The 23895-nt window shown below is 49.9% G+C and overlaps 1 protein-coding gene across 1 annotated transcript in view; it reads right to left on the bottom strand.

Moving 5' to 3' along the window:
- Positions 1-13448: 13448 nt before the first annotated feature.
- Positions 13449-23895, bottom strand: part of DHX35 (DEAH-box helicase 35) — a 69778-nt gene continuing 59331 nt past the window's right edge. Inside the window, exons 20-22 of the mRNA XM_061127277.1 lie at positions 22388-22459; positions 20974-21085; positions 13449-16470 (exon numbers count right to left, since the gene is read on the bottom strand). Coding sequence (XP_060983260.1) covers positions 16426-16470; positions 20974-21085; positions 22388-22459 — 229 coding nt within the window. The 3' untranslated portion in view covers positions 13449-16425. The remainder of the gene's footprint in view (positions 16471-20973; positions 21086-22387; positions 22460-23895) is intronic.

Here is a 23895-nt window from a genome sequence, read left to right as displayed (position 1 = left end):
TGTGCATCGCAACTAGAGAAAGCCCCCGAAAAGCAATGAAGACCCCGCACAGCCAAAAATTAATTAATTAATTACCAAAAAGAAAAAAAGAACAGGGAAAATGGTCTGAGCTAGGAGCAAGGGAGGGGTCAGAGAAGAGAGGGGAAAGTTAGAAGCGGATGATAGACTCCAGGAAAAGCTACATGTGCTGTAGGCTGCTCAGGATTAGTGCTCAGTATGGGACCTCCGATGGGACTGGGGATCTGAAAGCAAAGGCAACCTGGGCCCCATTTCCTGTCTGCAATCCTCAGTTGCGCTAGCAGGGTTGGCAGAAAGATATAGATATATATACATATATATGTATATATATATATATATATCAAGTCTGTCCATCAGCCTACGCCCACATGTTCCAGGGCTCCGGAGTAGCGTGGACAGTCCAAGGTCTCTGTGCTTCTGACAACAGGGAAGTGAGCTGAGACACAGGACCGGAGCCCCAAAACAGCAGACAAACGCAGCGCTGGTCAGCAGTCTCTGCCTCAGACACCAGTGGGGGAAGGGGTGACGACCCAGCAGAAACTGGCTGCATACGACGTACCCACCGCCTCCAAATACACTCTCTCCCAAGGAAGAAGGGGTTAGAGAAGAAATTTTAATTGGCTGAAGACCCTCTCGAGTGGTGAGTTTATCTTGAATTGACTGGAAATAATTATCTGCTTAATTGGTCAATTTTCTGCCTAATAGGGAAGGAGGGGGCAGTTTTGAGACAGAAACCAGATTCAAATACCAAACAACAAAAACTTGCATTTCTTGCCTGGCTGAGTTTTGGGGACTAAGAAACCCAAAGCCACTACTCAGGTTTTATATCTCAATGACATTTCTGAATCTTTCTCCATAAGCATTATGAGAATCATGCTCCCAGATCCCCTGGAGGAGGGCATGGCAACCCACTCCAGTATTCTTGCCTGGAGAATCCCATGGACAGAGGAGCCTGGCGGGCTATAGTCCATGGAGTCAGACATGACTTAGCAACCAAACCACCACCACCAGGTAATCTGGTAATCCAGAGTGATCTCATCCTGAGATCCTTACCTTAATTACACCTGCAAAGATGCTTATCCCAAGTAAGGTTATATATTAATCTGTCTGGGCTGTATAAGGAGCTGCTACAGATAGGGGAGTTTATAAGCCACAGAAATGTTTTTTACACGGTTCTGGAGGCTGGATGTCTGAGATCAGGGTCCTGACGTGGTCGTGAGAAGGTCTTCTTCCTGGTTCACAGCATCACCTTCCCCCATGTTCTCACAGGGTAGAGGCAGCTGAGCAGCTCTGTGGGGCTCTTTTATAAGGGCACTAATCCCATTTATGAGGCCTCCACCCTCATGACCTAATCAATTTCCAAAGGCCCCATTTCCCAATACCATCATCTTTGGGGGCTAGGATTTCAGCCTGAATTTAGCAGGGGGGACAAAAACAGGCCACAACAGGTCGCTAGTTCCAGGTAGACATATCATTTAGGGTTCCATTTTTTTAAATCAATATACTCCCCCAAGCCCTTTAGTCTGCTAACAAAACAGCCTCTGTCTTTCCTGCCATTCCTCAAGTTGCAAAATGTCAAGTCCATTCTAATCCCACTGGTACTGGTATGGTCCACCTGCATGCTAAGTCGCTTCAGTTTTGTCTGTCTCTTTGCAACCCTATGGACCATAGCCCACTACACACCTCTGTTCATGGGATTCTCCAGGTGAGAATACTGGAGTGGGTTGCCATTTCCTCCTCCAGGGAATCTTCCTGACCCAGGGATCGGACCCAGGGATCGAACCCAGGTCTCCTGCATTGCAGGCAGATTCTTTGAGCCACCAAGGAAGTCCACCTAATTGCCCCAAATACCATTAGAGTTTTTCTCTTTGTTTTTTCTCTCCCCTCTTCCTTTCCACATCTACACTTTATCTCTCTATTGTACACCTTGGCCTGTTAGATACAGTTTTCCAGTTTCCACTTCTCTCTCTCTCCACTCCCTCCCATAATAATAACTTTCATAACAAATGTTGCATCTTTGGGGCTATAGGCAGAGGAAGGTGATATTAGTGAAAAATGCAGAAGAAACAGTTTAACCCATAGGCACACATGCTCCGCCCTCAAATGCACCCATGTGTGCTACTGTGGGTGCACATTCATTTAGCAGGTGTACTCACATGCGCACATGCACAGCCACATGTGTGCACACATGAGTGTGGTGGCATGCATACATGTGCATGTATGATGTGGCCATGATACAGGCTTGACACTTGTACATGCCTGCACAAACGTGCAAGGTGTCTGTGTGTGTATTTTGTTGTAACATGTCTGTGCGTGCATGTTGTGTGGCTATGATACATGTTATAGCATTGCACATGCATGCACAAACGTGCCCAGGAAATTTTGTACACGTATGTGCTAAAGTGAGTGCATGTCTGTGCACACACGTGCTATGTGTAAATGGTGTGTGCTATAGCCAGCACACATGTGCATGCATACACACACACACACACACACACACACACACACGGGCTCCGGGATTCTGCGGTCCAGGCCCACATCAAGCCAAGAGATGCAAGTCAAACAGCAGCCAAGTCAGGCCTCCCCCAGCTAGTCCTCCCTCCCACCGGCCTCAAGAAACAAAGACAGTTTAGCAAGAACTCCTCAGCTAAGCGGTTTTTTTAAGACCTTCAGCCAGCAGCCGCCTGGCTGAGCTGAACGTCTCACTTTATTAGTGAGTTTGGCCTTGGGTGTCTGGCTGTTTGATCAATCCTGCCGGGGGTCAGTGATATTTCCTGCGGGCCCCCCGCCCCTGCCCGTGCGTCCCCACGCACCTGATGAACAGCACTGCCCCTGGACCGCTGATCACCTATTGATTTTCCAGCTGGAGGTTGCATCCGCTGCCAGCTGCCTTCTCCAGCCCTGTCACCAGGACCACTTGGTGACTAACGGATCCCCCGGGCCCCTCCGCAACCACCCCCTCACTCCAGACCCAGCTCCCCTCCCTGCGGGTCCGTCCTGCCCGGCTCTCTTTGTCTGTGTCCAAGCCCGACCCTGTCTCTCGGGGCTGAGTGCTAGGGCCATGGACACCAAAGTCAAGGTCTTCTCCTAGTGACCCGCCCCCCGGCTCCCACCCAAGTGACCTGGCCTTGAATCCCAGCTACGTGATGTGATACAAGTCGCTTTAATCCTCCCGTGCCTTGGTTTCCTCATCTGTCAAGCTGGGGCATATTAGGATGTGTATAAGCCAGCAGTTTCTAAAGTATGACCTGCGGACCTCTGGGGACCCCGAGATCTTTCCAGAATGTCCATAATAGTTAAAACTATTGTCATAACAATACTAAGACATTACTTTATTTTTCCACTCTCAATTAAAGATTTTTTTGACTCTCAGTGTAGTGTTCCAGAGACGACATGACATGTGATATCTTAAAACCTCGAAGGCAGAAGCAGCTATGAGAACCCAGATGTTTTCTATTAAGCCTGACATGATAGAAATTTGCACAAATGTACAACAATGCTATGCTCCCTTCTCCCTAAAATGTTTGTGTTGGGAAATATCACTATTCTTCATAAAATATTTATGTGAACATGTAATGTGTTTATGTGATGGTGATTTGAAATAAATGAAGAACAAATATGATCACAGTTTCTCAGTTTTAACTCCTTGAGTGGTAAATCATGATAGATATGGCCCACATTAACAAGAGCTCTGAGATCCTCAGTAGCTTTTAAGAGTGTGAAGAGTTGTTGAGGCCAAAAAGTTTGAGAACGGCTGATACAAGATGTCAGCACAGTGCCTGCCGGCTCACTGCAGTGTGACTGAGATATTATCATTGGGGGTAATTATCAAGGGGTGATTTTCCCACCTGAACTGGGGGTTCTCAAGGTTACGGGGAGGGGGTTGTTGGAGAGCTTGATTAGGGATTTAGTCCCTGCAGCCAAATGGCAGAGGTGGGACCCCTCTTCTGACCCCAAGAAGCCTCCGTCCTCACCTGGCTCTCACTGTTAGCTTGGGGTGCTCGGCAGCCCTGCCGAGGGAAGGGAACACCTGGAGGACCCGTGATCAGGCACCTGGCGCTGCCTGCACCTCGTGATACAACGCGCCCAGAGGGTGGCAGCTGCTGCAAACAGGGCAGGGGGGTGTAATAACAGCTCCTCCTGGCTTAGCATCCAGGTGTGTTGGGACCTGTCATAAGCATTTTAGAAAAGTTAAGTCGTTTCATCCCGGCCAGAGTCATGCGGTTGCTTTAACATGTGCCCGGGATTTTGTTGTAATCAGGTGTGGTAGCTTGACGGACACGGAGACAATGTCTTGAAAGAGGAGTTTACAAATCACAGTTTCCAAGAAGAGGTGGCATGACCCACCACCCAGGACCATGGGGGGAAGCACCAGAGTCATTCGGGAGGCAGGAGGAGGGAGGGGAGGGCAAGGACCAGAGTCTTCGCTGTGCTTTGCACAGGAAGTGATGGGCGAGACAAGGTAAGCTGTTTGGGATTGGCTGGTCTGAATAATTGAGTGGGCTCCAGGCTACTAGGGGCTTCCCTAGTGTCTCAGATGGTAAAGAATCCACCCCCAATGCAGATCGACCCAGGTTCAGTCCTTGGGTCGGGAAGATCCCTTGGAGGAGGGAATGGCAACCCACTCCAGTATTTTTGCCTGGAGAATCCCATGGACAGAGGGAACCTGGCAGGCTATAATCCATGGGGTCACAAAGAGTTGGACCCAACTAAGTGTCTAAGAACATGGGCTACAGGGCTTGTCACTAGCTGCACCTATACCTGGCCCTCAGGTGATGGAGGGCAGGGCAAATATCAGCCTGGTGTGCGAGTTAGAAAAAAGGAGATGGTTGGGGTATCTGTTCTGGATGGATGTGTTTGCAGGTGAAAGGTGTGCTCTGGCTACTTGTTTGCTAGGAATTTCCCAGCCCTGGGAGAGGCAGTCCCTCCCTGGGCTGCAAGATACCAAGATGCCAAAGCATCATAAGACATACACCCAAAAAGGCATGAATTATACAGAGATATTCTATTATCACCTTCTTTTGAAAGCAAGGGGCTCAGCGTTCTGCCCAAGACCCACAGCCGGGAGGTGGTGCCAGCAGGTCATGAACCCCAGCACTGAGGCTCCAAGTCCAAGTTTTTAACCACCTGCCACACTGCCTCCGGCCACGGCTGCCTCCCCAGCCGGCAACTGCTCACTGGCTCGTCTCCAGTCCAGACTGGGTTGGGCCAGGCCCCTCAACCCCTTGGCTGTGGCCATGGCCCCAACCTCATGGCCCTGGTACAGACGGGCACCACTCTGCAGTCAGGCTGTAGCTCTGAGCACCAAGACCCTGGTGGGTGCCACAGTGCTCCTGGCCACTAACCAGGCACTCCGGCGCTTTAGGCTGCAGAGGAAGTATGGACACAGGGGCAAAAATGCAGACATGGCGTGCCCGGGGTTGGAGGGGGCTGCATATCCCATTGGCCCCTAAGGTTTTACTATAGCCCACCTGGCCCACCTGCTCCCCCTACCAGGTCCTCAGGTCTGCAAGGAGGCCGAGGGTGGGGCAGGGGTCTCTGAGGGTGGCCACCTCCCCGGAGCTGGCTTTTCACCCTCCTCTGTCTGCCCCAATTCCCCCTGAAGGATCCTGGCAGACCAGGTCAATGATTAGAGCTCCATAAATGTTAACGGGTTGTTAACGGATTTCAGCTGTTTGTAGCATCACGAACTGTAAACTGGGGACAGTCATGTCTTCCCCCGGGAGGTGCTCAAGATTCAAGGACCTGGCGGGTCACGGGCACGCAGCGGGGAGCGTATCCCCTGGGCAGGAAGCGGGGAAGGGGGCGAGGGGCCCGGCAGGAACCAGGGGCCCTCGCGATCTCAGGACCCTGAGCCACGACTGCAGAGTCCGGGCCGCGCAAACGCGGGGCGCCTGCGCCCCCTACCGGCCGCCGTGCGCAGCACCGACCCGAGCGTCCCGCCGCCGCCTCCGGCTCTGGGTATGCTAGGTACACTCGCCTGTGCAACCCGGGCTGGGACTTGGGGCTGGAACTGGCCTCCCCCTGCGCAGAACCCGCGGGTCCGCAGGCTGGCCCACCGCCGGCCGAGAGCACGGGCAAGCCCAGGGGGGGACAGGGATCCAGCACAGCATCCATCCACCTTGGCCATGGCCCCTGGCCCTTGAGCCTCAGTTCTTCCTTGCAAGGAAGAAAGGAGCGATGTCCCTACAACCTCGTCCTTGACGGTATCTCTGCCTTCCCTCTGTTCCTCTCCACCCCACGTGCGTGACTCTTTCCGTAATTCCAAATCTCGTGTGTCACCCCTCCATTTAAGACCCTTCAGACGAAATGGTGGTCACACAAAACCTTGCTTTCCTGTTCGAATGAAGCACGGATCAAACAGCCCCAATCTGGGGGAACAAGGAGCTGACCAGCTCAGGGTCACCAGCCCCTTAGGAATCTCAGGGGATGGAGGCGCCCGGAGCTCCAGGCTGCTTGGCCAGAAGGGGACCCGGTCTCCCAGAGAAACAGCCCTACCAAGGTGGGTCCCAGCTCCAGGAGCCCATTTAGGCCATCACGGCCTGGGTCTAATTGAATGATAATCATGGTGCTCTGGGAGCTGCATAACCATCACCCCAAAACTTGGTGGCATGAAACTACCACTTTATTATGTCCACAAGTTCTGTGGGTCAGGAAACTGGACAGGACACAGAAGCGATGTGTTGTCTCTTCTATCTGGGCCTCAGGTGAGGGTGATTCAAAAGGGGCTTGGGGCTGGAGGATCGGCTTCCAAGACGGTGTCTTCACCGTCATCCTGGCCCCAGGCTGCGAGGGCCGAGGCTGGGTTCCCCCTGTGCCTACTGGCCATCCGGCATTCTGGCCTCAAGTAGTTGGCTTTCTTAGGTGTCAGCTAGATTCCATCCTCGTATTTGGGAAATGGGTCCCTCCATCCCTGCTGGAGGGAAGGCTGAGAAGGAATCCCCTGGAGCAGCTACACAGCTAGGGGGCATTAGAATGGTGCCGTGGGAAGCCGTGCAGGAGACGGCTCAGAAAAACATCGTGAGTTGGTTCAACTCTCACTTTTCAAATCCAGGCATTTATAGGGAAGAAAGGGGCATGAAGGAAATGACAAGAAGATCGGGGCACTGGGGCAGGGTTCTTCACACCGCCCTGCCCCTCCGTGACCTTTGCTCTGCCAGGGTGAGGGAAGCAAGGTATCAAGAGCAGGGTTCCTTTTCCACCTCGGCCTGCTGCAAGGCTGGAACCGCCCAGCCTGGGCTGGCACTGCCTGCATGTGGCCAGCAGAGGGCAGCACAGCCTCACCCTGCAGCAACAGATGCTTAGTGGATTAGCAGGACCGACGCTGTTGGATGGAACTCAGGGCTACGTTGAGGACCCTCTGCATCTCTGGCTAAGGATGGGGCGCAGCCTGAATGTGCGATTATCTTCCAGCACACGAGCCCCACGGAGCAAGGACTTGGATGTGCTCACTACCGTTATCTCCCATGGCCTTATCCAAGACGTCAATACACCACTCACCTGAGTGTCCGGCAGCCCCACACGTCTCCTGCTCACACTTGCTCCCCTCGAGAAGCCCCAGGGTCCTGAGCCCTAGAGTCAGTAAGGCCCTACTCCAGGCCTCCGTTGATGCCCCCCAAACTCATCTCTCCGTCTGCCCAGTCTCTGGCCACCTCTGCCCCTCTGGGGGATCCTTATCACTACATCCCTTTCTTTCCTAGGGTGTCTTTGAACCTCTCTTATTTAAATAAAAGGAGTCCTCCTTGATGAGGGTGTGGGGACCTGCCTATGATGGCACCAGGGAGGCTAGGACAGGTGTGCAGGGAGGGGGCATGAGGGAGCCTTCTGGGACAAGGTCCTGCTGAGAAGAGCAGACAGCCCTGGTCTCTGAGCAGCTCCTGGCCTGGGACCTTTCTAGAGCCCCAGCACCAGCACACTTGATTGACTGAGGTTCTAAGTTATTATCCTTATTGTACAGAGAAGGAAGCTGGGATGAAGACGGAAATTGTATCTTACCAAGGGTCGTGGAGTTGTCTGATTGTGAGACTGGGGGTCTTCTTCAAATACAAAAGAGTGTGTTTGGAATTATTCCATTTAGATAACATTCTAGAAAAGGCAAAACTAATGCACAGTGGCAGAAAGCATACTACAATGCTTGCAGGCAAGGGGTGGGAGCAGGGGTTGACGACAAAAGATCTTGAGGGACGCCTTTGGATAGAAATGTTTATACTGGACTTTGATGGCCATTTGGGTTTTGTGTATTTGTCAAAATCCATTGAACTATCCAAATAAAATGAGAGCCTTTATTATATGTAAATTATACTTCAATAAAAGGGTTTTTAACTTTTGAATTTCCTTTTTATTGAAGCTATTTGATTTACAATGTTGTGCTAATTTCTGCTTACAGCAAAGTGACTCAGTTATATAAATATATACATTCTTTGTATTCTTTTCCATTATGGTTTATCCCAGGATATTGAATATAGTTCCCTGTGTGTATCCATTCTCTGTATAATAATTTGCATCTGCTAACCCCCAAGTCCCAGCCCATCCCGCCTCCAGTCTCCTCCCCCTTGGCGACCACAAGTCTGTTCTCTATGTCTGTGAGTCTGTTTCTGATAGATAAGTTCATTTGTGTCATATTTCAGATTTCATGTGTAAGTGATATCCTGTGATATTTGACTTTCTCTTTCTTTTACTTCACTTAGTAGGACAATCTCTAAGTCCCTGCATGTAGCTGTAAATGGCATTCTTTCATTCTTTTCTATGGCTGAGCTGTTTTTGTTTTTAATCCAGGTCTTCTGACTCAGATTTCAGGGCACTTGCCCCCATCACTTAGGAGACATGGCTTGTGCCTGCAAGAGTTGTTCTCACACCCAATGGGCACAAACCAGGAAAGCAGCCAGGAGGGAGCCTGGGTGAAAGCAGGAACCTTTCATACTAATTCCAGCTGGAAGAGACTAATCGATTGGCCAAGATCAAATATCAAAATTTTACCAATGGCATCCCCTCAGAACTGGGCCAGGCATCATCATCGTTCAGGAGGGCTGACTTTGGTTTATAAAGCTGGCAACAGGAAACCTGCTGTGTTTCTCTGGAAGCTGGGCTTCCATGACCTCAACCCCCACAGGTAAATGGCTCCAGAATCTCAGTAACTGGGACAAGTAATGCTTCCTCCTTCCAAGTCTGTAGACCAAGTAAGGAACACTCAGGATGAGTGATAATATCCTTTTCTCCAGGCAGTGAGAAGTTTAGAGTCAGACTTAAATTTAATAAGTTCCCTGGTGGCCTCTTTGAATTTGCATGTTGCCACGCTAACCTGGGCCAGATTTCTCCCCCTACAAGGCAATTCTTGGAAAATCAGGCATCAGTGCTCACTAAACTGGTTCTAAATGTCCAGCAAGCCAATAACAAGGGGAGAGGGAGCCCCACCTCAGGGCAGCAAACACAGCTGAAGTTCCTGAGCTCCTCAGGGTGATCAGGATCATCAAAGGATTTTCAAAGCCTTGACGTATCCTGTTCCTTGTAGCTTCCAGGCTTACTCTGAGGGTGAGAAGTTTCCAGAAACACAGTGCCAGGAGCTGAAATGGAGGACAACAGTCCCCGTGAGCTGAAAGCATCAATTCCATCTTAAGGATGCGGATCATCAGGAAGGACTCATGAGGAAGTAATCCGTCTTGGAAATCCAGCTAAGCTTTACCCAGATGAATCCCATGAGCTACTCACCGTTCTGGCAGTCTGTCTATTCATTAATTTGAGAAGGGTTTTCCCAGTGAATTCATTTGCCTGGCCTGACAGCGACCAAGGGGGGCTGCATGCCTTTCTTTGCTTGGTGGTCATCCAAGGCCCACTGCTGTTGCCAGCTTTCCAATGGCCAATGAAAACTAACTCCACGCTTGGGTATGTAGAGCTTTTTTTAAAAGGGCATCACAACAGTAGGGGACTCCCCTGGCAGTCCAGCGGTTGAGAATCTGCCTTCCAATGCAGGGTACACAGGTTTGATCCCTGGTTGTAGTTCAGATGGTAGCCTGAGATACAGGAGTCTTGGGTTCAATCCCTGGGTCGGGAAGATCCCCTGGAGAAGGAAATGGCAACCCACTTCTGTCTCCAGTATTCTTGCCTGAAGGATTCCATGGACAGAGGAGCGTGGGGGGCTCCAGTCCATTGGGTTGCAAAGAGTCGGACACAACTGAGCGACCAACACTTCCATTTTCACTTGGGGCTTGCACATTCTGCAAGGCAACTAAGCCCACACACTGCAACTAGAGAGAAGCCCGCGGCTGCAGTGAATGATCCCAACGGTCACAAGGAAGACTCTGTGCTGCGACGAAGACCTGATGCTGCTAAATAAATACACACTTTTTTTTTTAAGGGCATCACAACGAGAATAATAGCCAAGTAGGAAAGCACTGTGATGGAGAATGTGAGCATTAAGGCAGGTCATGGTGGTCCTCAGAGCATCACGTCCAGGATCAAAGAGGTTCCTCGGGGATCTGACCTGGGAGGCAGCAGCAGCAGGCCCACGGAGTTCAACACTTGTGAGGCCAACCCTGCATGCCTCTTCTACCCGCCTGAATAAGACGGACCTAAAATAAGAAAGCTACCTGGCCTAAAACCAAGGCCTCTTGCAGATGAACACCGGAGTGCCTCTTCCATCCCACCTTATTTCATTTTGTTCTTTTCTCTTATCCCCATTCCTCACTCCCATCCTCTCCCCACCACCCCCTACAGGCAACCCTCCTAACGTGCATCTTTTTGTTTATACCTGTTTTTGCGAACACTCTGTTGTTTCTTGTGTGAATATATCTGTAACGTCTGTACATGGTACTGTCCCATCTGTTTCTTTTCTCACTCAGCTGTTTTGAAGGTCTGTATTACATGTTGTCTGTGGCTTGAAAGGGCTTCGTATACTCCATGACATCAACCACTGACATTTCCCCTGCACATTCTCCCAGTGATGGACACTCCTCCACCCTGCCCCCAACCCCCGCCACCTCCACCACAACTACCCTCTCACCACAACTAAAGTGGGTGAGCATCCTTACACGTGTCTCTTCATGGACCCAGGTGAGACTTTTGTTGGGAACATTGACCGAGACATGGGATGTCTGGATTGGGGAACAGGCGCTTACTTCATTCAGTGAGTTGTGCCAGGAGGCTTTCCACTGGTCCCCATGTCTCTGCCAACACTTGTCATTACCCACCGTTGCTAAGCTCATGGGGGCCAACTGATATTGGATTGGTGCTTTAGTTTTGTGTTTCTCTGATGATTCACTCTAACAGCTTTTCACTGGTTTGGTGGACTTTCGGGTCTGTTTCTATAAATTATTCATTCCCTTTTGCCCATTTTTTTCTCTTGGGTTATCTATTTACTATTGCATATTCCTTGTATATTCTTGACAGTGAATCCTTTGTTGGTTTTAACCATTGCAAACATCTTTTCTCCTGCTCTCACACCTACAGTTAGGCCTTTTGCCAACCATGGACACCAGTTAAGCAAACTAAGATGTAAGAGAAGGGAGTAACAGAAGTAAAAGGAAATGGAAAGTGAATTAAGGTAAGTTTAAAAAGAATAGGTTAAAATGAGACAATGAAAATGATGGAAGAAAATATTTACAGAACAAAAATAAAAAGTTAATATGAGTTTTTTTAATCTAAAAGTGTAAAAGTTAGAAACAAGTATAAACAAGGCCAAGAAGTTAAATATGAAGGTAAAAATGCTTTTTAAAACAGTATCAGCATGAACCAAATCACATATACCTATATTTTTTGTAAAAGCTTCATGGTAAAAAGGGAAATAATGCAGAAGAAGATGGAGGTAAAGGCCAAAAGGACAAAGTATACACATGTGAAGACAAAAAACGAAGAGCTCAGAGTAAAGACAGAGCGGTCCTAGGCAAACCTGATGGTGCGTCAAGCCTGAAAACAGAGCAGGTGGAAATGGGGAGAAAAACGCTCCAAGGAAGCACCTGAAGGCAGACTGGGAACCCCTCACCAGCCAGGTCCTGCCCTTGGGAGCCTGGGGTCCAGGCGAATTGGGCCGGAGGCAGGGCCCGGGGCTACTCTGGCTCATGGAACAGTTCACCCATCAGTCTAGGGCCAAGGAAAAGACTGACCAGTGTGCTTGGATTCAGAGCCACCACCCAGACCTCAGTCAATGGACAGGCCGTGGGTCGCAGCCCATGCTCGGCCTTCGCCTGACTACAGAGATTCTGGGCATCCTCCCTGGGGCCCTTCAACACCACACCAACTCCCTTGTGCATCTCCCAGCCCCTCTGGCTCAATCTCTGCCTTCAGCAGAGCCCACAAGTGAGGCTGCGGCCACACAGGCCACAGGGCCAGAGAAAATGATGCCCTGGCATCCCTCTGTCAGGCACGGAGACGGCCTGTTTGAACAAGTCCAGTACCACTAAGAATGCAGAAGGCACCATCTCTGGGATTCAACGGAGGCACCAGAACATCCTCCTGGTGCACCAGACAGAGCAGTAACCCTGAGGACCCAGGGACAAGCTCCCTCCAGCACACACCGACTAGCTACCCGGCCCACAGTGGCCAGCTGAGTATGAAATGGGTGGATAGGCCATTTCTAGTTCCAGTGGCAGGACCCACAGATGAAACGTAGGAAATCCAGGGTTCCACCAGGCACCAAAAATGCATGCAAGTTGTACTTTACACAAGCAGGTTGGAAGGCTGAGGAAACATCCAGGTGAGTCACTCACTGGAGGGTGGAATATCTGATCTTATCAAAAGGTGAAGTCAGCAACCTGGGGGCTGAGTCCTGCTGCCTTGAATCCTTCCAATTATGTGAAGACAGGCAGGTCCCCTGCTGCTCCAAAAGTCCGCGTGCAATCCTGTTGCTTGACAAGGCAGTTCCGTCTTCCCAGAGATGCGATGTTTGGTGCTGAGCTGCCCGTTGGCCCACACAGTACTCTCTAGCTCACAGACTATGGTTCCTGGATTTGGGGATTTCATCAACCAGTTCTGTTGTTATTTTGGCTGCACCAAATCTTAGTTGTGGCACGCGATATTTTTGTAGTTGTGTGATGTGGGATCTAGATTCCTGACCAGCATCGAACCCGGGCCCCCTGCACTGGGAGCATAAGAGTCTTAGCCACTGGACCACCAGGGAAGCCCCTTGAATTTTTAATGGGGAAACTCATATACAATTTTTTTTTTCTTTTTCGGCCAAGCCATGCGGCATATGGGATCTTAGTTCCCCAACCAGGGACTGAACCCAGGCCCCCTGCATTGGGAGCATGGAGTCTTAACCACTGGACCACCAGGGCAGTTCCCTGTAAGACTGTTGATATTTTTCCAAGGAAAACATTTTTTTTTAAAGCTACCATCTAATATCACCATTATTTCTAAAAGAAAGAACATTTTAGCACCAAAAAAAAAAAAAACACGACAAAAGGATGGGATAATCTTTTATACAGAATAACCATGAAATGCTCACCATTTGGAGAGAGAAGTCAAGAAAACTCATTGTGGGCCAACACTGGTGCCCACCACCGTGACCTGTCAGGAGTTGCATTCCAACCCCAGTGCTTTGGAGGAACAGGCCAGTGGGCTCAGAGAGGATCCTGGTATGGGTTAGAAGACAACCTGTGTCAAAACTGTCACTCAAGTCTGATGCTCCTCCTGACTGCCCAGCTGGTGGCTCACCTCCCTTCCTGGGTTGAGGTCCTTGTGACATCTTATCTCCTTTACCAGTGGTCCCCAAGCCACCACATCATTAGAATCATCCGGGCTGGAGCTCTTCAAGTTGCAGGCTCCCAGGTCCCACCACTGGAGATCTGGTCCTGTAGTTCCAGCATGGGGCCTTGTGGTCATCCAAATTTAGGCACCTCAGACGTGTGACCCCACCACTCGACCCTATGAAACAACTGACAGGAAGCCATCAGCGCTGGGGCCTGGAAAGTAGTGCTGAGAACAGGGAAGGATGGCAGGGGAACCCAGCCTGGCACCGAGGCCAAGAGCAAGCAGCAATGGTCACAGGCTGTGCTGGTGCTGAAGCTGGTGCCAGAGACAGGAGCTGGGGGACTGGGCGACTCTCCACGTTCACGGCCAAAGTGAAAGGGTGAGGTGGGAGGGACAGACAGAGCAGCAGAATGTGAGCACACTCTGTAGGTTCACAAGGGTCTTGTTAAGAGCAAGCTTTTTCTGGATGACTGGCTTCTAACCACCGCCGCGGCCTCTGCCATCTCTCACCACTATCACCCTTGTCCCCTGCCTCCCTGCGTGTCCCCTCACCTAGTCACTTGCTGTCGAACATCTCCACCCCACTCCTGTGTTACACACACAGCCCAGGTGCTCAGCCAGTGTCTGCAGACTGGACGGAGGGACGGGCCGGAGCGCAGCCTGGCCCAGGGGCCTCCTTGTGATGGCGCCGTCCAGCCCTCGGGGAGACTGGCTTCGGCACAGAACCCGCAGAGAATGAACGAGCACAGAAGGGCCCGTCCCTGGGCCTCAGGATGACACCGCCCCATGCCACCTCCCAGCATGGACTCCCCTGCGCCGTCCAACACGAGCAGCTGGCTTCGGAAGGAAGACGCTGCAAAGTCGTGGAAATGTCACTAATGGTATCTAAGCACCTGTGTGGGGCTTGAGAGGGCTCATTCTTGTGGAACGACTAGGGGACAAAGTCTTGGGAGCTGCCAGGCCATCGGGCCCTACTGGTCTCTCAGCCTGGCTGAGTCAGCACTCTCTGACGAGGTCATGTGGTCCTGCAGACACGTGCAAAGGGGCCCCGGGGCCAAGGCTGGCATTTCGCGGTTACAGGCCTTTCATGGTGATGATCTATCTCCACACACGAGGGGCTGCGATGTGACACAGGGCACAACGCTGGGAGGCCTGCCCTGCTGGGGATGCCCAAGAGGTGGAGAGGCGGCGACAGATAGGACCCACGGGCAGAGGTGGCCAGTGACACCTCGCTGGCTCCAGCCTGCACCCCGGACTCGTTTGATCCCCTGATTTGATCTGTGGTCTCGCCCCCAGAGGATGTGGATTCTGCCCCTTTGCCTCCTCCCACCCCAACAGCAGCTCAACAGGATCAGCCCTGGTCCTAAATTCAGGCTTTATGAAAGCATTTCTAGCCTTTCTCCACAAGGATCCCAATCAGAAACTGGTGAGAACTGGCACTTCTTTGGGACTTAACCACAACATCCCATGTCTGCTCTAACGATGTCTGGAGGGCATCTGATCACACAATCTTGCTCTACGGGGCTTCCTGTGCCCACATGACCCCAAAGTTGCCATGTGCCAAGCCTCTGGTTTCTCAGCTGATGTCAAGCGCTCACTTGGAAGAATTCATTGGACTGTCTTAAAATACAGACCAGGAGAACCACGGATGGGAGGGACTACATTTACTTTAAGTATAAAGGTTTACTATTATTAACAAGTTACCACTATTATTTACATGTTTATAAAACAGAAATAAAAATGACATACACGTTTGGTGCCAAAAGTGGCACATCCAAACTAGATCGGTACAAAAATAAACTTTCAAGCTATGTGTTTGCGAACATCGTCACAGCCAAGCAGCCCAGGGGACGACGACACCAGTGCCTGCTGGAAGGGTCCCCGCCTTCTCCCAAGAACCCAAGCAAACACACAGAAGACAAACGACGAGTATGTTCCTGAGCTACAGAAGCTTAGAGCCTCTATCAGTTGTGAATTTCTGCTACCGAGGATCTGGGATGGGATTCGAGCTGATGAGCTGTCTCCAGTGGCATCGGGACATGGTACCGTGCGTGAAGGGGAAGCCAAGCTGCTTGTGAAGCCAAGGAGCCTTGTGCACATGGGATCTCTCTGTTGATCACCAATCCTCGCAAATCTCCTGACCACAGACAAACAGGAACACAGGCAGAGGGAAAACAGAAGCTGCTTGACTTTAGAGTCCCTGTGCCCACCAAACATGCCCCTGGGTGACTGGCAGAAATCCACCACGTTTCCAGGGTCTCATCATAGGTATGTGCCATGTCCACACTTGGCCAAGAGCCTCACTGGTCAATAGAGGAGGGGTCCCAGCAGGGAGGGCAAGGCCAGCCCAGCAAAGCCCTGACCACCCCACGTGGTGCTTCAGCCCGCAGCAGCCCACCTTCCTCCCTGCTCCCCATGAAGCCGGGCTGGAGTTCATGCCTGGTGGCAGGGGCACGCTGGACCAGGGAGGGTGCTGGGTGAGCCAAGAGCATGGGCTTTCCAACTCCTGCGCAGCAGGACGCCCACCTAGGCAGACTCCTCCAGATCCCGGCGAGGAATGCAGATGCTGAGGGGAGCGGGCGGGAGGGGGCTGTGAATGGGCTGCAGCCCACTGCAGAGCCGCTGACAGGTCCACAGGAGCCGACGCCAGCTTGTCCGCCCTGGGCCGGGGGTGACCGCGTGGAGGAGGGGACGCCGAGCAGCTCCTGCAGCGGCTGCCAGCTCTGCTCACTGGTCCTGGACCTTGGCCCTCTTGGCTTTTAGGGACAGGTGCTGCAAGAGAAGAGAAAACAGCATCAGTGGGGTGGGTCAAAGGAAGCAGACCTGAGCACGATTCCCTGGAAGTGACCAAATCAAAGCTTCCACCTGGCTCACACCTTCTCAATAAACGCCCTGCCCCGCAGGCAACAGTTTGGAGGAAAAAAGCCCAAGGGACCGACAAAGGCACCAGGGCTTCAGTAAGCCACACAGGCCAAGGCTGGGCAGCCCAGGGGTCTGAGGGCAGCTGTCAGCCAGACATGGCTCACCCTCCGCCCCAGCCCTGCAGCCCAACAGCCAGGCTGCTCAGGGCCCCAGGCCAAAGATCACCTCGAGTTTCCTAGAATTTCTTGAGAACAGTCAAGGGAAGGTACCCTCCCCTTGGGAACAAAAAAGTCAGCCAACCTAGCCAGCCATCCCCAGAGGCTCAAGGTCCTGCTCTCATGATGCCCGCCCAAGAGCGGGGAAGACACACGGGAACAGGACACTGCCTGGTGACCAGTCTCTCAGAAATGTCACTCTCTAGCAGTGTAAATAACCCAGGAAGCCTAACACTATAATCATGGGCATCAGATAACAGGATTGGGGGATACAAGCATCCTTTACACTCGAAAGTAAAAGCCAAAAGTGCGAGAAATCCTGAAGTATATATCTGAAGCAGGGAGTGTAAACAGAAGCTTTGAATAAAGGTTCTCTGTTCACAACGGAGGCAGACCTGATGCCCTCTCGGTAAGTTCTAATCCAACAGGCAGGCGATATCCCGAGCGTGCTGCCCTCACACAGCAGGCTCCTCACTGGAGGGACGTCAACGCCCCGCCTGCTAGCAGAGCAGGCCTGCCAGCCCCCAGCACGCTCAGGGCCCAAACCCTGTCTCTTGGCACATCCGAGACGGCCTCGAGACAGCCATCCCCACCACCGAGAGAGAACCTCAGGGCCTGAAAGAATGCAGGTGCAGAAGACGCAGCCCCCACCAAGCACGATAGGATGGGGGGCTGAGGGAGCAGGACGCAGGTGCAATGAGCTGCAGGAAGTCACACTTTCTAACCACTTATGGCCGAGAAAAGAAAGAAGAAAGTGTTAGTTGCTCAGTCATGTCCAACTCTCTGAGCCCCATGGACTGTAGCCCACCAGGCTCCTCTGTCTGTGGAATTCTCCAGGCAAGGATACTGGAGTGGGTTGCCATTCCCATCTCCAGGGAATCTTCCTGACCCAGGGATCGAACCCAGGTCTCCCGCATTGCAGGCGGATTCTTTACCGTCTGAGCCACCAGGGAAGCCCATGGCCGAGAAAGGACCAATATAGATTCCAGCAAAGGCCCTGGTGAAGACGGTTCTCCCTCAATCCCAAAGATAGCTCAGAATCAGGAGAAAAAACCTGAGGACTTGAAAGGCAAATCTCTGGACAGGTCCCCCGTCCTTCCCTCTCCAGCTGTGGGTCTTGCTGAATGCCTCCTAATTCTCTCCTCCATGCACTTCACCTGACGTGACCCCGCCCACCAATGGAAGACACCCACAGCCTCAGCTTAGGAACGGGGATGAGGTCATCGTGCCTGTGGGGCCATTTTTGGTGCTCATTTCTGAAGAGAATGTTGTGTATAAACAAAGCAGACTCTGGACCTTTTCAGGCCTCTTAACAGGGCAAGAGCAACACTCTGAAGAACACTGGTAATGGAAAGTCACCAACAATGCCAGGAACAGAGCTGGGGACAACCTGTGGGCTGTGCATGGCCGTGGGGCACTACGCTGCGCTCGGCCAAGGACCCTCCGCCATCACGGGCAGCTGCTGGAGAGCGGCTGGGCTCTTGGAGAAATCAATCCATTCTGGACAAGTTAATAGCAGAAGTGCCCTTGGACTGCTTAGTTAAGGAGAGACTTCCCTGGTGGCTCAGATGGTAAAGCATCTGTCTACAATGCGAGAGACCTGGGTCCGATCCCTGGGTCGGGACGATTCCCTGGAGAAAGAAATGGCAACCCACTCCAGTACTCTTGCCTAGAAAATCCCATGGACGGAGGAGCCTGGTGTCCATGGGGTTGCAAACAGTCGGACACGACTGAGCACTTCACTAAGTTTCTTAGGGCGGAAGAGGGTTAGGGCCCTCGCCTGTACAATGAGGTTGTTGAACTAGGTGATTTCCAAGCCCAGCCTCTCTAAAATTACTCTGATCACAAGCAGTCATCAGAGTGGAACAGAGGAGCTGAAAAACAGACATTTGGAGAGAAAAAAAAAAAGACAAATTTGGCATTGTTGTTTTCTTCAAAATCCTGGGGCAGTCTGCTCTAACTTTGTGGGTTTGACCTAGAAAAACTGTCATTTTTGAGGTGAGAAGGGAAAATGACTCTGCTTCTGGGTTAATTCTGTTCTCCCAGAGTCTAAATGAACCTAAGACAACTTCAGAGTCTCTTTTCTCTAACTGCCTGCCTCTCGTTACGCTAACAAGCAGGCTTAAAACTGCACCATTCTCCTTAAGCTCAAGTTTGCATTTCTAATTGCTCTTTTGGACTTCTGAAGTCTGCTGCGTTCCACCTGAGAGGTTTGGTGGAAGAAGATTTTCCTTCATTTCAGGTTAATTCTTATCAGCCCAACGCAGCACAGAAAACACACTGCATTCTTATCAATCCCTGCAGTTGATCTCATTTTTAGCTGAAATATCTGGATGGGGATACAGGAAGTTGAACTATATAGGTTTGAAATGCTTTTTGTTTGATTGTTTAATATTTAAATATCAAAAGATTTAAAAGGACAACTTCCCTTGACATTGCTGGAGGGGGAGGGATGAAAAGATCCTTCCCTTTTAGGATCACAACTCAAATGTTTCCAGGAGTCGAGCAAGTGAGATAAACAAGGGAGGCAGGACCTGGAGAGAGTCGCTCACAATAGTCGCCATTCCTCAGCCCCTGCTGCAAACTGAGGCTCAGAAACTCAGCAAATTCAACATGTCTTTCAAGAGAATCTTGAAATTCATATTTAATGTGGACTCTCCCAATTTTAAAAGGCACCAATGAAGCCACATTTTGGTCTGAAAACACTGCAGTTTGGCTACAGCTTTGATGAAGTAACAGGTTTTGGTTTCCCTTTTGTGGTAAACAATGGTCAAACTGGACAAAATATCTGAAGCGATAATTTTCAGGTACTGGGTAACAGAGAGCATGGGGCTGTAACCCTTGAGAAAAAGGAAACACTCGAGGTGAGTGAACTTCATAGTCATTCCAGGTCTCTGTATGGCTCTCCACACTTTGTCATGTCCAACTCTTTGAGACCCCACGGACTATAGCCCACCAGTTTTCTCTGTCCATGGAATTGTCCAGGCAAAACTACTGAAATGGGTTGCCAGTCCCTTCTCCAGGGGATCTTCCCAACCCAGAGATCGAACCCAGGTCTCCCGCATTTCAGGCAGATTCTTTTACCGTCTGAGCCACCAGGGAAGCCCCTGTCAGAGGGAAGTGAATCCTAAATAGAGAACAGTTTAGCTGGGGAGAGGAAACACAGATCAGAGTTCAGAGTTGCTGCGCCTGCTGGAATTTATAGAACAGAGCATCAGAAAAGAGGAGCTCCAGAATCAACACAGACCCTTAAGCCTCTGGCTGAATACTAAGCTGCACAGGTGCAGGCCAAGGTTCCGTAAGGCTGGCAAAGAACAGGCACTGGGGAGTTGTGACCCGGTTTGGAGGAGACACTGGATGTCTGAGCAGCCAGAGTGCAAAGGCCTCACTGAACATCCCAGGCATTCAGCTGAGACATCAAAAAGTCCATGTCTTGGGAGCAGGGCTACTAGACACCTACCTGAAAAAGACTAAAGTCAGGTCTTGGTAGAATTAAACTGACCACCAGTATTGAACTGTCTACTAGAAAAACTCAATATTCTTTACAGAAAAGACAACAAATTCAACTCTTCACAACAAACCACCCATAATGTCCAGCACACAACAAAAAATTACTAGACAAGAGAAGCAGGAAATGTGACCCATAATGAGGTAGAAAAACAGTCTAAAAACAAAATAGATCAGAGATGACAAAGATGCTGAGTTAAGGCACATGTCTGCCTTGGAAGAAAAGCATACACTGTATACACAGCAACGCCCCCACCATGTGTTTAAACTGCCATAGGTTTAAGCTTGCACACGCATTTAGTCTTGGCAAAGCAATCCTCATCAGAGTATTTGTGCTGCTTCTTGTGAACATGGTCCAAAGTGTCACAGAATTTCTTTGGAAATGGTTTAGAAGGGTAGAGGGAGAGGGGAAGACCTAAAGATACATTCTCTTTTTCTTATCGTGTAAGCTGGAGGGATTTTATTTTTAAATGCACATGAGCATTTTAAATGTCACATGAGCAAACAGTATGGTGCTTTCACCCAGAACAATCTGAGACTATGGTAATGGCCTTTCACCTATGTACCACTGGGGGTTGGGGCTGGGGGGCAGGCAAGTTTAGGACATTACATTGAAAAATAAATGTATATTTAAAAATATGAAGAGACAGGTAACACGTGGTTTGGGGGGCCAGGCTCAGTTCATTCCTACCGTTCCTTGTTGATAAAAGTGTGGAGCCAGCTCCAACAGCCAAGCAGACTCAATGGCGGTCACATCTCTCATGTAATACTTAGAGGTTTGGATAACTTCATTGTAGATAACCCTGAAACAAGAAGAAATCATGAGCTAATTTCCTATATATTGTAATTAGAATCAGAACCACAACAATTACAGATGGGAAGTTTTTCCCCCTTTACTTTTAACGTGCGTCCACCTGTTCCGTGTGCTAGGCACTACACTAGACAAATGCATTCATGTTGCTCACTTACGCCTCATGACCTGAGTGGTTGGTATACCAGTGTGTCCATTTCACAGAGAAGACTCTAAGTCCCACGTGATTTCCAGGACATCTCAGTTGAACCTTCTGGTTCCTTATGCTTTTGTTTACAAAACTCTGAACTCTGAACAGAGTCTAATGACTTCATTAGAAAATGTAGAAAGAGAAGCTAAGGCTCACTGATTCTGAAAGGAGCTGGGAATTAACTGTTAAGGGAACCTTCTAGAGAGATGAAAGCATTCTATATCTTACTAGGAATATGGGTTACATCCACACAGTTATAATGACTGCTAACAGTTTTCTTCATGGGCTAATGAGAAGATTAATTGTGGTGATGGATGTATAACCTTGTGAATGTATTTAAAGCCAAAGGATTGTACATGTTAACTGGGTAAATTGTATGTATGTGAATTACATAATATCTCCATAAAGCTCTCAAAACACACACACACACACACACACAAAAGAGGGGGGAGTTTGCCTGAGGCTGAGGTAACAGACACCAAAAAGCAGAGCCAAGAAGGTAATTTAAATCCCCAGATTTTAAGAGTGCGTATATAAATATAGATATCAGTTTCCAGGGACTTCCCTGACAGTCCAGTGGTCCAAGGCTCTGAACTTTCATTGCAGGGCCATGGGTTTGTTTCCTGGTTGAGGAACTAAGATCGCGCATGCCACACCCTGCAGCCATATCAGTTTCCGGAGCAAGGATTAATATCTCCTCCCTGAAGCCAGTCCTTACACCCTGGCCCATGGAACTGTGAACCTCAGCCACCTATCAAATACCTCCCTCTACAGAAGCCTTTCTCCCAGGTACTGGAGTCCATCTGCTCTCTGTCGGGCTGTGGAATGGGACCCGGATTCCTCTCTCTGCACAGCTGTACCAAGAGTGAGGACACAGCTCCTAGTTTGTGGGTGAACACGAATGTCTGCTGAGGGGATCAGCGAGCAGAGGAACAAGACCACTGGCTTAAAGGGATCCTTGACAGAACAGAAATTCTCTGAGGACCAGAGTCAGCAAACGCATACTGGGCACCTGGACTCTAGGCTTTGGGGACCCAGAGATGAACCAGAATGAGGCCTTGCCTTCAATGCGCTAACAAAGCAGAGGGGCAGGAGGGGGCTTACCAGCGGGGTGGCTTCTCTGCATAGAGGACCGATGCTGGGTGGATGTGCAATTCATGATCATCACGGATGGTCCTTGGGAAGCAGAGCAATTTTATCTCAAGTACATTTTAAACACTTTCAGCAAGACCTTCCCACAGATGCGTTTAAACTCTTGAAAAATGCAGGCTGCACTTCACACAAACAAAACTATCCTCTCCATCTTCTCTTGAGCCCTTTATGACCCCTCCCCCACTGTCACCCCAGAAATCAAGAATAAATCATGCTTAAAAAGGGAGAAGTACATTTGAAAAAAAAAAAACACCTGAGAAATATATTTTTCTGCTTATGTTTATGTTTATCTTCCACAGGTTCTTTTTCAAAAATTTCCTTGAGGACAGAAATATATACAATTACTTCTATAAACTTTTCTATTAACAAGGTTAAATAGTAAAGACTGTGGAAGAGACAATTATAAACAGAGGAAAAAGAAAGCTCAATATTGGACTATCCATTTCTCAGAGATAATATTTCAGATGCCAACTCAGATTTAATTCAATTTAATTCAAAAAATATTTACAGTGCACACAACTGTTGGTGAGATCAGCTCATGAGAGAAGATTAACAGAACAGGATACTGCTGCTCAAACCATAATTACAGAGCACTTCTGCAGATGCCAGGAATGTGTGTCAGGAAAGTGCTTCAAGGCCATGACCCTGCGCATATCCAGCGCTGGAATAAAGCCAGTGCCCAGGGTGCTGACTCTCTTACCAGGTGACCAACACTGAACTTTGTCCCAAAGGGACTGACCACCATGAAGCCTGTTGTGTAGCCTGTATTTCTACTGAGGACACTGGTGAAAGACTTTTGTGAATGCTAGTGGGAATTGCTAATTAATAATCTTGAGGAGAGCGGGGCAATCAGAATGACAACGAAATGATGGTTCTCACTGGAGAAGATCACAGCCTGTCCAGGGCCGCCTCAGACGGAACAGCTCAGTGCTGGGAGCTGGGAGGGGAGTACATATGATGGGGCAACAGAACCGTGACACTGATAGGCTGGAATACACGGCCTGGGGTAACAAACAGAACATACTAGAAACAAATGTAAAGTGCTATACTGAGGCTCAGTCAGCAACCAAATACTAGATGGAGGAGACCTGACTGCCAAAAACAACAAAGAAGCTCAATGCAATTCTGGGCTCATTAACAAAGCTCAGTGGGAGGAGTTTGGGGGAGAATGGGAATCTGTATATGTAGGCCTGAGTCCCCTAAGGTGTTCACCTGAAACTAACAAAACATTGTTAATTGGTTATACCCCCAATAGAAAATAAAAACCTAAAAAAAAAGAAAAAGAAACAGGGTCCAGTATCTGGAATGGGACAGCACAGTGACTTCAGGATCACAGGACTATAATATGTTCTGAGGGGAAAAAGCTAACGATAGTCTAGGGAGGAAACCCAAAGACAAGTTAGGGAGAGAGCCTTTTGAGCACTCCCTTATTAAAGAAGGGGCTTCCCTTGTGGCTCAGC

This window comes from Dama dama, chromosome 23 (assembly GCF_033118175.1).
Source record: "Dama dama isolate Ldn47 chromosome 23, ASM3311817v1, whole genome shotgun sequence".
Lineage (NCBI taxonomy): Eukaryota > Metazoa > Chordata > Mammalia > Artiodactyla > Cervidae > Dama > Dama dama.
Note: the sequence above shows the minus strand (reverse complement) of the source record. Positions and strands in the feature narration are given on the sequence as shown.